At 41.7% G+C, this 12,460-nt stretch overlaps 1 protein-coding gene across 4 annotated transcripts in view; it reads left to right on the forward strand.

Moving 5' to 3' along the window:
• The window catches only part of dgkg (diacylglycerol kinase, gamma), a 62,552-nt gene that overhangs the window by 33,201 nt on the left and 16,891 nt on the right, over positions 1–12,460 (forward strand). For all 4 annotated transcript variants that reach the window (XM_072444999.1, XM_072445001.1, XM_072445000.1 and 1 more), the window contains 2 exons: positions 4,811–4,875; positions 11,795–11,885. In XM_072444999.1, the coding sequence (XP_072301100.1) occupies positions 4,811–4,875; positions 11,795–11,885 (156 nt within the window). The remainder of the gene's footprint in view (positions 1–4,810; positions 4,876–11,794; positions 11,886–12,460) is intronic.

Here is a 12,460-nt window from a genome sequence, read left to right on the forward strand (position 1 = left end):
TTGGCCTCAGCCGCAGGTGTGAAGCCCCTGAAAGATGAATCTGTGTATTAAGTGGCAGTTCATGATATGTAACGGTATCTCCGCCAGCAAAGGACAGTGTCGCTGGAACAGTTGGAGTTGCATTAAGGGCTGCACAATATATCAATCGAATCAAAATTGCAATTCCAGTTGGCACAATTATCAAATCGTAAAGGCTGCAAATGGATAATAGAATTTCATCTGCTGCAAACAACAAAATATCCTGTATTTTTATGGTCAAATCTTGTTTTACCTCTACAAACATGTTTTGAAATGCATGGGATTCTTGTTTTAGTTTAGCAGTCTATAATTCAGTCTTTTCTCAATAGCTCCTGGAGTTGTTCACAATGTGCACTTTGAACAGAATCATACATTTTAAACATATATCACGAATTGCAATACTTCACAATCACAGTTTCACAGCTTGTCAAGCTTGTAAAGCACATTATACATGGAAAGCTGTAGTTTTAGTTTTAATTTTGGACAGTCTTTTGGTTGAAAGGTTCATCAAATATATCATAATATATGTGTAAACAACTAAATAAGTTGTAAGCGGAACCTTCTCCATGTGCCATCATCGTGCTTTTGATTTCATCCTTGTTTTCTGCTTTTATTTTTAGGGATTGTAGGTTGGTGCAGAGATAAACTGGATTCACACAGAGCTAGAATCTGAACAAAGAAACACAAATTATGCTTGCATTTGGAGCATTGCAATGTTGTTTTTCTAAATTTGGACGAACAAAACATAAATGACGGCAGCTGTTGATTCCTGCCAAGCCAAAGGCAATTGACGCAGCAATATAATATACAGTAAATCTCAGAAGCAGCTGGCAAACATGTCATTTTGATCTTGTTGTTTCGTTACCGTAATGTCCACACAACAATTCCTCTGCTATTGAACAAAAGTGTTATTGATTACATTCTTCACTTGTCTGTTTGTGAAAAATATGTGGCCGTCCCAAAATGGAAAAGTGTGTGTGAGAGCGATGCCGAGGTTTGAGGCAGCACGGCCGTTCACTGAAGGTCACAGGAAGTATCGGTGACAGGAAGTGAGCTGTGCCAGGTTCAGGCCAGGTTACCACAGCGATGAATGACCGTGCTGAGTGACACCTGGCTGCTCCTAAAGCCACGCGCAGACAGGCCACACTTATGAAAACACTATTTTTACATGTATGTCTGTGGTTGGTGCTAAATGGTAGTGTTGTCATGATGAAACATAAGGAATATGTTCATTAGACCCTTTGAACCCTGTGTCGTCACAATGGAGCAGACCATAACAGCCTTTCAATATTTAACATTAGCTCAAAATGCTAATGGGTTTAAGTCTTTATAACAAAAAAATGTCAATTATGTTGCTTTTCTATTCCAAAGTTGTACACATTTGTATTTGAGCGTAACAAAAACTATTATTTGTGACACAAATCTGCATCTGCAGAAGGAAAACATGTTTGTGGACCAAAACATGAAACAGGAACACAGTAAATCGCTTCTCTTCTTTGCTTCCGGGAACTTTGAGGTCACATTTGCTTTGAGAACGAACAGTGTCCTGAGCATAGTACGCACTTTTAGCCTATTTTTCTGTATTTATTTTTCGTTCAAATCACTCTGCTCACTTCCACCTCCTGATACGCAATAACAGAACAGATAAAACGCAGCCATTTAACTCATGCCATCGTCCGTAAGATTTTAAGAACAGTCCCAGCGCCTATAGACGGTTCGGGAATTGACAAGAGAAGATGCCTGTAATTGCCTCTGTCCACCTGTCCCATCACAACCTTCAGTTCCGCTCTCAATCGTGCGGAAAACCTGCGCAAATGGGCCCGGTGCCATAACTGTCACAACAGATACAACTCACTGTCAGATAGGGACAATATTATACTTTGGCGGTCATCAATGGATTGTACAGAAATATGTTATTGGATAATATTGAGCCCTTCATAGGATTGTACAAGCATTTCCCATAGATGCCACAACCTGATACTCCGTACAGTAAATGCTGTCATATTACATTACCAGAATAATGTCTAAAGGAAGTATTGGTTTCCTCAGGGCTGTAATCGCTATGACCAGATCCGTCCTCTGCAGCATATGTTACTTTATTCTCTTATCTTGACTTTGGTTTGTACAGGACTCCTGGTGCTTTCATCCTGAGATTTATATTGCACATTTAAAAGGCAAATAGATTTCCAAATTAATATTATTTCCATGGCTCAAACTAAATATTGTTCTCTGGAGATCTTATCCTTTTGGATCTGGTGCACCTAAATTTAAAATGTAGTTGTGTCCTTCACATACTTCACAGCGTGTACAGCAGACGGAAGCAGATTGGTTTTGCATTTGAGATGGTTTTGATTGTTTAATAGAGTCATTTGTTGTTTTTTCCTAATGAAAATTTCCTATTTGTACTAGGGCTGCAAGATGAATCAGATCAAAAATGCAATTTGAAGGGTCACAATTATGAAAAATCACAAAAGCTGCAAATTTTGAAACATTAAACTAAATCTCCTGTTTATTATACCTGGAAATACTTACTTACTTAATACTGAATCTTTTACTAGTTGTCCATTTAAAGGCCTATTTCCTCTTTTTGTCAATTGTCCCGGATGCGTTTAAAATGTGAAAGAATCTAATTGCTAAAACATAAATGTCAAATTTAATCACAATCGCATCAGAAAAATCGCAATTACCGGCAGATATTTTGTCCCAAATTGTGCTGCCCTACATTCCATTCTTTAAGGTGATCGTATTATTCACAAATGTATTTTAAGGAAGATGTTTTCATAGCATTGTTTGCACAGTACAATTTTCTACCTTTAGGGGGAGATGTAGAGCATTAACACGGTCTATACACGTCATCAAACATCAAATAAAAAGGCATCAAAACGAGGAAATATCAGTTTTACAGTTTAGGTTTCTGGTGTCTTTCCTGATTTGAAAGAATATGACTTTATCTGGATCAGTTTTGGTCAAATCCCGGCCCAAAGGTTCACATCAAAGACAAAACCAGGCGATTCATTGCATTGCATAAAAGCGATAAGAGTAATGACCGTTTATATTTTGTGTGGTTGATTATAATGGAGAACATCCTGCACAGTTTAATAATGGAAAATGCATTAGTCAGAGTGTGATGACAGTGCGGTGGACAGCGGCGGGTCACTGAGGCTGCGCTCGTGACTGATCAGGACTTACATTCCCCTTTGACCTCAGAGGCAAAGGTTAAGCACAACCAGGACAACAGGGTCCAGCGCTGACTAAATGATGACCTTTTGTTTGAGTGCATTTCACACAAAACCCAACATCTACTGTAACAACACAGTCTTTGGTGTTTCAAACTGTCAATATTATTTTATCAGTATTTATTTCTTTGTAGATTTTTTATTTTAACACTTATGAATTGTATTTGTCCATTTTTAAAAATAAATAAATAGATAAACAGTAGTGGATCCGCTATACTTTTAATACACCTAATTTATTTTATTAGGCAACAATTCCCAACCAGTCCACATGTGCTTTGTGGATCTGGAGAAGGCTTTCGACCGTGTCCTTCGGGGTGTCCTTTGCGGGGTGCTCCGGGAGTACGGGGTCCGGGGCCCTTTGCTCAGGCCTGTCCGGTCCCTGTATGACCGGAGCAGGAGCTGTGTTCACTGCCGGCAGTAAGTCAGACCTGTTCCCAGAGCATGTTGGACTCCGCCAGGGCTGCCCTTTGTCACCGGTTCTGTTCATAATTTTTATGGACAGAATTTCTCTGCGCAGTCAGGGGTCGGAGGGTGTGCGGTTTGGGGACCACAGGATTCCATCTGTGCTGTTTGCAGACGATGTTGTCCTGATGGCTCCATCAAACCCGGACCTGCAACATGCACTGGGACGGTTTGCAGCCGAGTGTGAAGCGGCTGGGATGAGAATCAGCACCTCCAAATCCGAGGCCATGGTTCTCGACCGGAAAAAGGTGGCTTGCCCTCTCCAGGTGGGTGGGGTGTCCTTGCCCCAAGTGGAGGAGTTCAAGTATCTCGGGGTCTTGTTCACGAGTGAGGGAAGGATGGAGCGTGAGATCGACAGGCGGATCGGTGCAGCGGCTGCAGTGATGCAGTCGCTGCATCGGACCGTTGTGGTGAAGAGGGAGCTGAGCCGAAAGGCAAAGCTCTCTATTTACCGGTCGGTCTACGTTCTGACCTCACCTATGGTCATGAGCTTTGGGTAGTGACCGAAAGAACAAGATCGCGGATACAAGCGGTCGAAATGAGTTTCCTCCGCCGTGTGGCTGGGCGCTCCCTTAGAGATAAGGTGAGGAGCTCGGCCACACGGGGGGAGCTCGGAGTAGAGCCGCTGCTCCTCCACGTCGAGAGGAGCCAGCTGAGGTGGCTCGGGCATCTGTTCCGGATGCCTCCTGGGCGCCTCTCTCGGGAGGTGTTTCAGGCATGTCCCACCGGGAAGAGGCCCCGGGGAAGACCCAGGACACGCTGGAGAGACTATGTCTCTCGGCTGGCCTGGGAACGCCTCGGGATCCCCCCGGAGGAGTTAGAGGAAGTGTCTGGGGAGAAGGAAGTCTGGGAGTCCCTGCTCAGACTGCTGCCCCCGCGACCCGGCCCCGGATAAAGCGGCAGAAGATGGATGGATGGATGGATGGATGGAGGCAACAATTCGAAAAAACTACCGAATCTTTTTTGGCATGAAATGACAAACAGATCGAACAATAATATTCATTAACAATTAAATCATGTCAAGTATTTTGTATTCAGACCTGTACATTAACAGTACGATCATTTGATGTAAAACCTTGTATTTTCTTTTCCAGGACGCCTCCATTGCACACCGTTTCCATCTAATGCGGGAGAAGCACCCAGAGAAGTTCAACAGCAGGTAACGCATCAATCCTCCAGACATGTTGTATTTTTCACAATAGATTTCTTACAATCTATCTTCTGCGTTGCACTGTGTGACCCCTGTGCAGTTATTTAACCAGCTGACCCTTATCTAGAAACCTAATATCACATAGAGCCCCGGCGGTCAGTAGGTCAGCGAGAGGACAAAACCACTTAAATCAATACTGCGCTTCCTTATCTTTGTCCAAATGAAGGCGCTGTAGATTCAACTCTCATTTGATGACATGTTTTAGTTTGCTGCTATAAGCGACACGGGGTTTAGCAAACTCAAAAGTCAGACGATGTGCTGAAGAACGCTGCTGCCGTGAGATCGGGGCTGAGCAGTGACGGGAAACAGGATATTCATGACAAAACAGAAGAAATGGCGGCACGCAAAGGGTTTTAATGAATTGTTTAGTCGCACAAAGATTTCTGAAAGAAACTAGCAAGCTGGGAGTGAACAAAGACGTCAATTTCAGAATAGTGTTGAGATATTGTTCATTTTGCAAGCCAGCTAAAATTATCCATCCAATTAGTTCATAAAAGTGTGTGTGGGATGGATACAAATTTCACTTCAATAAGCTTTGATGCTCCTTCTGTGTGGTCTGAGGGGAAAACGTGCAAGGTGTGAATAGCCCTTTCCTGCCACCTTTAAACGGAGCAGTTTGTAGCTTTGTCAGAAAATGTAAAACGTCCACATTTACATTCAAACAGAGGCGAGGACGCACTCACTTTTCCTGTGGCCACGCTTCTCGTTCTGACGTTCTGCCCATTACAGAACAAACGGCTTCAGTATGCACCCATGTGTTGGAAAGTTTGGAGTTTTTGATGGTGTTTGGCCTAGGCCCTGGTGTCGGCTGCTTAGAAATCTCAATAATCATCGTATTTGGTCCAAATATTGACAATGTTTACATGGAGTATAAGGTGAAATAATGTATCGTTCACACACTGTATATCCATTTATTCCTATTTCAATCTCAGTTCCCAAGTAGAAAATATATATACAAGAAGGATGAAAATGTGAAGAGTTGTCGCGCTGCAAAAATATCCAGCCTCACTTTAAAGGGCTTGAATTCAAAAAGAGTTTAGATTTTACAGATTTCAAGAAGATAAGAAAATAAGTTTGCCAAAGTGGTATGTGCCGTTTTTCTAACCGCATTGGCAAAATAATGTGCCTTAAAAAAGTAAGTAATTTATTGGAAAACATGTCAGGAACATCAAGAAACAAATCTAGCTCCTGAAGTAAATCAGTCTTAACCTATAAAAACAACTCAAACTAAGACAAATACTATCTACTCAAGTCGAGAGCTATTTTAACTATCTAGATATTTATTGTTAAGATAAGATAAGATAATCCTTTATTGTCCACACTTGGAATACAAAATCCATCGAGGACAGTTGTGTTACTCCATAAACTAGTAAAATACTTGATTAAACATGAGCAAATCCCTGATTGAGAAAGCTTACTGCACTAATCTTAAGCCGTTGACTGACAATTGAACCAGTTTTATTGTAACCTGAGCGACTGACACAGTGCAGTCTGTGAAGAGTGGAGCAACAAAACGATAACAGAACTTTGACCCCGTGGGAGACGCCTGCGGCCAGTTGCAGAACTTTAGCCTCATTGTCTTGTGTGTCACTCAAACCCTCTGATTGTATGCACTATATGTGTTTTCTGCGTCTTGCTCCTTCCCCCGCTCGTCTCCCGGCCCGGCGCTTTTGGGGGGAGGGCTTCAGGGGGTAAACTGAAGTGCGACTGCTCACACCTCAGACAGGGCTCTTCCATCAGAGGCTAATCATCACAGTGGGCCAGACCTTCAGGAGCCCAAAGCCCTGGTGTTAATGACTGCCACAGTGCTGGCCCCGCGAGTGCGAATGTGAGCGCTATCTGGAGGAGTAAAACGTGCCAGTGCGGGAAGACAAGGCTTTTCACACTTGGAGCCCAATGGTCAAGGCAGAACAGAATAGGACTGGTGTGTTTGATGTAACACACACGAGTGTAAAGGAGCGTTACTCACACACACTTAAGACACACGCAATACTTGTTATTAAGTTTGTAAAACGGATGTGCCCTTTGCTGTCATCTATAAACTGTAACAGCAAGAAAGGATGAAACGCAGTGATTTAAAGTTGAACTATGTAAAGTTTAATGTTATTGCTTTGCCAATGTTGCAGTATAAAATTAAAGGAGATTTACAAGGGCTTATTCTTTCAATTAATGGGTTGCTTGTTTAGAAAGCGAAAGGCCAGTGAAAATGAGATTTTTACAAACATTTTACCCGGATAGAGTTGAACTGATGACATTCTGGTGATGATTATTTACAGATGATGGTTGTGGAGTCCACCAGTTAGTTAGTTGTGTTACTTTTAGCCCTGTTACAATTGTTCTCCCGTCTCATTTACCCTTACAAAGTTGTATTTAATGTGATTCACGCATGTTTGTTTGACTAATCTCTCTTCTGGAGCCATTGCCTTCCCCTCGTGCTCACCCACTGCTCTGTGCTTACATTGTTATCCCATTTATTTGTCTAAACCGGTCTTACAATTCAGCGTCACGGAGCTGAAAATGAAACAACAAACCCACAGCTTGTCCGGGGTCGTTAGCATCGTCCGGTAACACGGCACCAAAAGAAGTTACATAGTGCACCTTTAACACAGCAGTGACTGGTAACACACAAGGATTTTTCACAAATATAGTTTTAATGTCAATTGTAATTCATTGAAATCTTTAAACAGCAGTTTTCTAAGGAGGTTAGGTGATAAAATGATGTTTAAGACTGACTGCAGTTCTTTTTTGTGGTAGTCCTGAGCAGCCTTTTGCTTTTCTCAAGGACAAAGAGGTTCATGTGTAACAATATCACAAACCTTCACATGCTCGACATTTAACCTTGTGTTTTTTCCATTGATGAGGATAAGTCTTAGATAGACCTCTTCATAAGCTCCTTAGCTCCGTAGAACTCACAAGACCTAAATGGATTAAACATCAGAGCTTTGGTATCAACACTTTCCACTTTTGGCCACTGCCCTGCACCTGATGCCTTTGGCGTCTTTGCTGCCATGGAAAAGGCCTAAAACAATACTGGAACTAATAATTAGTATCTTGAATACATATTTAGTTAATGACCTCATGATGTACATTTTCTGATAATTGGTTCCATTTTTTTCTGTACAAAAATTATGATTTGTTTTTATCTGCAATTTTGACTTCACATTAACTTTAGATGGTTATATAAAAATATTGTTTCTTAAAAGTACATCATAAGTTATAATCACTTTTTTTAAACTTTAAAAAGGAAGTCCCCAACTTCCCCGACTTAGCAATAACTAGTTTTAGTTTTACTGTAGATAAGGCTTACATTTTCCAAAGTTTTTGATGGCCAAAAGCCCGTTTTTGTAGAATGACCCTTGTATATTTCAAATGTTTTACAGTATACTGCTGTGTTTGTTGTTGTCTTGTTATGAGTAATCAGATTATAAATTAGCCACTGAAGGACAATAGACACTTTTGGTATGCTAAAATCTAAGTGTTGCATTTGTATACTGTTATAATATAATAAAGATTACGCTCCAATCAATACAGACTGTTAGGAAACTAATCAGGTCATGTTACAGAGCACTCACAGATACAGTAGCTCTTGCAGATTTCTTATCAGCTCCTGCTGAGAGGCTCTCTTTAAGCTGATAAAGAAAGTAACTCCACAGTCTTCTAAGTTGACACTCTTGTTGGTTTGGGAGAGGTAAAAGGCGTATAATCAGGGGCAGGGATGAAATACTTTAGAGTCAAAAGGTTAATGTTTACTTTTAGGGATTGAAAAAGATGTTTATCTGGCAGAGTGGGACCAAATACAGCGGGACAGTTTTAAAAGCCACTCAGCTGCGATGGACCACGTGATCTCTTTGTGTCCATATCAACATGCCTCGTCACCGCTATCTCTCCTCCACTCTTTCAAAGGAACTGTGCTTCTATTTGCGCTCCGGCCCCTTTTGATTTCAAATATTTCAGCTTAAAGAAGATACAGTACATTAAAGGTACGAAGAATGCCAAAGGCTGCTGTCTTTGTTTGGGCATCAGCTGTGTGCTTACTGTCAACCACTGAAGTAATGCTCAGGCGACCTCATTAGCCTCTTTACGAGAAGACAAAAAGCCCCAGGGCCTCAAGACAAACTAAAAAGATAAAAATGGTTTCCTCGTGACAATTAGCAAAAGGGGGGCTTCTTTTTTGGGCTTTCGGTCCCATGCTCTCGGATACATGAGACGTGGGAATAATGCAGGAAGGTTTATAGAAGTAAGTGGGCCTCCCTGTTGCTCGCACCGTCCATTTGAGAGACGAAAAAGCAACGTCTTAATTGCATTCTTTTTTTTTTTACTGTGCGTCTCATGTGGTAGCGGCTTAATGAGGTTAGGCAGTTTGAGCGTTGCTACGGTTCCTAATTGTGATCTCAAATATGGACATAATCCCCTGATTTGACGGAGGGAGGTTTCTGGGGAGGTATTTAGGTGAGCGAGAGACAATTAGGCAAAAGAGGAACCGGAGTACAGCGGCTTAAGATGTTTGACAGGAACATCTGGTCACAAAAACAATGGTGTTAACAGTGTTTTCCTTATCGCTCTTGAAATTGAATGGGGTTATTACTTTGGATGAATATGACATTGTTGGCCCACACAGGAAACGTTTTAAAATGTAATCAAATTCAAACAGGGGCTGTGTGACACGACGACAAAGATCAAAACTGTGGTTTGATTGCACCGTGAACATGCTATTTTGGAGAAACAAACACTTTTTCCCCCCATTAGATGTCAACAAGACCAAAGAACAGTGAAATAGTAACAGGTTAATATAAAAAAAACTTGTAATAATATGTGATTTTTTTATGGAAAATCACATATTATTGATTGATTTATATAGTATAGGTTGGACTGAACTTATTTTTGTGTCTGAAATGGTCACAATTATAATTTTTTGGGTTCATACGATTATATTGTGACATAAATGATTATCAATTGACTGAATCACCTTGACATTCTTATTCCTCACCAACTCTGCTCTGAATGAGTGACAGGAAGGAGCGCACAACTTCAACCACCTCTCAAATGCAATGAAAGCTCCACCTGAAAGTGATGATAACATTTGAATTGTGATCCAGAAAATTACTTGCTTTAAGACACAAACCAACCATCACCAGTGAAAACAGCTTAATCCCTCCAGTTACTTCAATTCCCGATCGTTAGCAATGAGAGAAATTGCCTCTGTACGCGTCGTCGTTCCTGTCAGTCGTGTTCTGATCCCGTCCTAGCCTCTTTCACAACGCCACGGTACTTAACCTCAGCGTACCCCTATAACGCAGCTGTTGTGTCAATAGCCGTGTTGTCAGTATCAGCAGCGCCTTGTCGTATCATAAATTAGTGCGTGAGTCATTTCAGAGGCGATGCGGGGCCAGAGGTCAAACATAACAACCTGTCTCTTATGAAACAGTATAATGCAATCATATCTATGTAAATGCGCCCGTCGGATGCGTAGGATCTCGGCCGAGCGGCATTGAACTCCTCCAACTGGAATATGGCGGTCACATGGCGCTGTAGCTATCACACATGTTACAAATTCTGTTGACAAGTGTGAGCTCATGGCTTTGGCAGGGCTTGACAGGGCTCACCTACACCAATAAATCCAGCCAACTTTGGATAGCAACTGCAGCAAGACGTGCTGACACTTCTGGTTACGTCAGTCCATCTTGCGCTGCCATTTATTCATGTATTTTTTTGCGTAGACCTCGCAAAATAGTTTTATATACGGACTACAAAGCCGTTTTCAAGCCGCGCAGAGGCAGGGCGCAGTGTTGACTTGGTCGGTGCACATGAACATTGAACATTTTACACACAGATCAACTTGTAGGTGTGTGTTGGCTGCCACTGCAACAATGTGGGCTCGATTTCCGGCCTCCACCATTTTGTCAGATGTCTCTACCCTCTCTTTCCCTTGCCTGACCAGCCAGTCCCTCCTATCCATTCTGTTCAAACGCAGAAGGGTCTGGAATCGGACGTTAAAGGGCGTAAAAAAACAAACCCTAACGGTCCAACCACTGCTGCTAATTGTAGCATGAGTGTCTCTCAACTTCAGCACAACTTATTTTACCTCAAATTGACAGAGTTTTGTGCTTGTCGACTCTGCAGAAATCTGCTCTGTTCCTCGATCGTCTGTGTTTGTTTCTTTCCCCTTATTCCTCGCAAGCCCTCCACGTTTGTTTGGACACGAATGGACCGTGCCTTCCTCTGATTGGTTAAGCCGCCTACAATTGTCTAGTAAAGCCTTTGAGCCAGGACAAGTAACAAGCAGAAGTTAGAAATAGAAAAAGAAAAAGACTCTATTGATCCACATAGGTCACTGCAAAGCAAGTACAAATCAACAAAATAAGTATATGAATGTGCACTTTTACAAACAACAATCAATAGTAACCACCTATACCAATGTTCAGCTGTTATAAATCTGATGTATGTTATTAGCATCCACACGGCGACCTCTGACCCAGTCCAACCTGCTCCATGTGTTGAACGCACTGAACCATAATAATATTTACAGTGACGGGCCGGTCTCGATGGGCCACGATTCCAGGGAGAGTCACCGTGTTGACGCTGTAACTCCTTGAACAGGCAAAAAAACATGCGCTCTCTTGACAAATGGCCAACAACAGCAGAACGCTTCTTTGACAGATGGTGCGGCTGACGTGGATGTTTTGGAGTCTCACGTGCCCGACCTATTTTACCAGTCACCCTACGTCATGGCTATAGGGTGCCTTGGCGCTGTGTTGTCATGCAGCCATAGGAAACTGTGAAGCAACTATGTCAGTGTGTATCTAGCACACCACACCCAGGGCTGAACGTGTCTCTAAACGTCTATCGTCTTTGTGCTTTAATTTTTCAGAATGAAGAATAAGCTGTGGTACTTTGAGTTCGGTACCACTGAGACGATATCAGCCACGTGCAAGAAGCTGAATGAATGCATAGAAGTGGAGGTGAGTCGACGGTTTTGACTAAAGGAACGACACTACACGTGAATAGGACAATATAGAATACGTTTAAAGATGTCTTCTGAAACTTAAATGTAAGGGGAAATGTATTCATGTGGAAATAAGGCATTTATGTGTAAAAACTGACATTTGAATCTGAACAATGGACAGAGCCAGGCTTGAGATTATTGGTTCATTTTGTTGACGTATTAGTTACATAAATATCTACTGAGGGGATTTTGTTTTCTGTGTAAATTAGCTCTGGCTGAAAAATCTTCCTAAAAATACAGTATTTGCCTTATTCTTTTGGAAGGTAAACTTGAACAAGTCTGAGATAGTGAAGTTTGGTATATATAGTTGCTACTTTAAGGCTGAGCTTTATGTTTCTATGAGAGACAAAATGCATTTTAAGGCCTTTGAAGTTACAATGTCCCCAGCATCTTTGAAGTTATGTCCCAGCATCTTCAGAAGCAGATTTGTCCAGTCTGCTTTTGGGTGATTTTTACCTGTAGTGTCTCAACTTAAGACATTTTTGTTCATGTTTTTTTCTTTTCTTATCCAGAGTGTAGACACAATAAAAC

The sequence above is a fragment of the Eucyclogobius newberryi genome, unplaced genomic scaffold, assembly GCF_026437365.1.
Source record: "Eucyclogobius newberryi isolate DKJ021-1_F unplaced genomic scaffold, fEucNew1.0.hap1 SCAF_14, whole genome shotgun sequence".
NCBI lineage: Eukaryota > Metazoa > Chordata > Actinopteri > Gobiiformes > Gobiidae > Eucyclogobius > Eucyclogobius newberryi.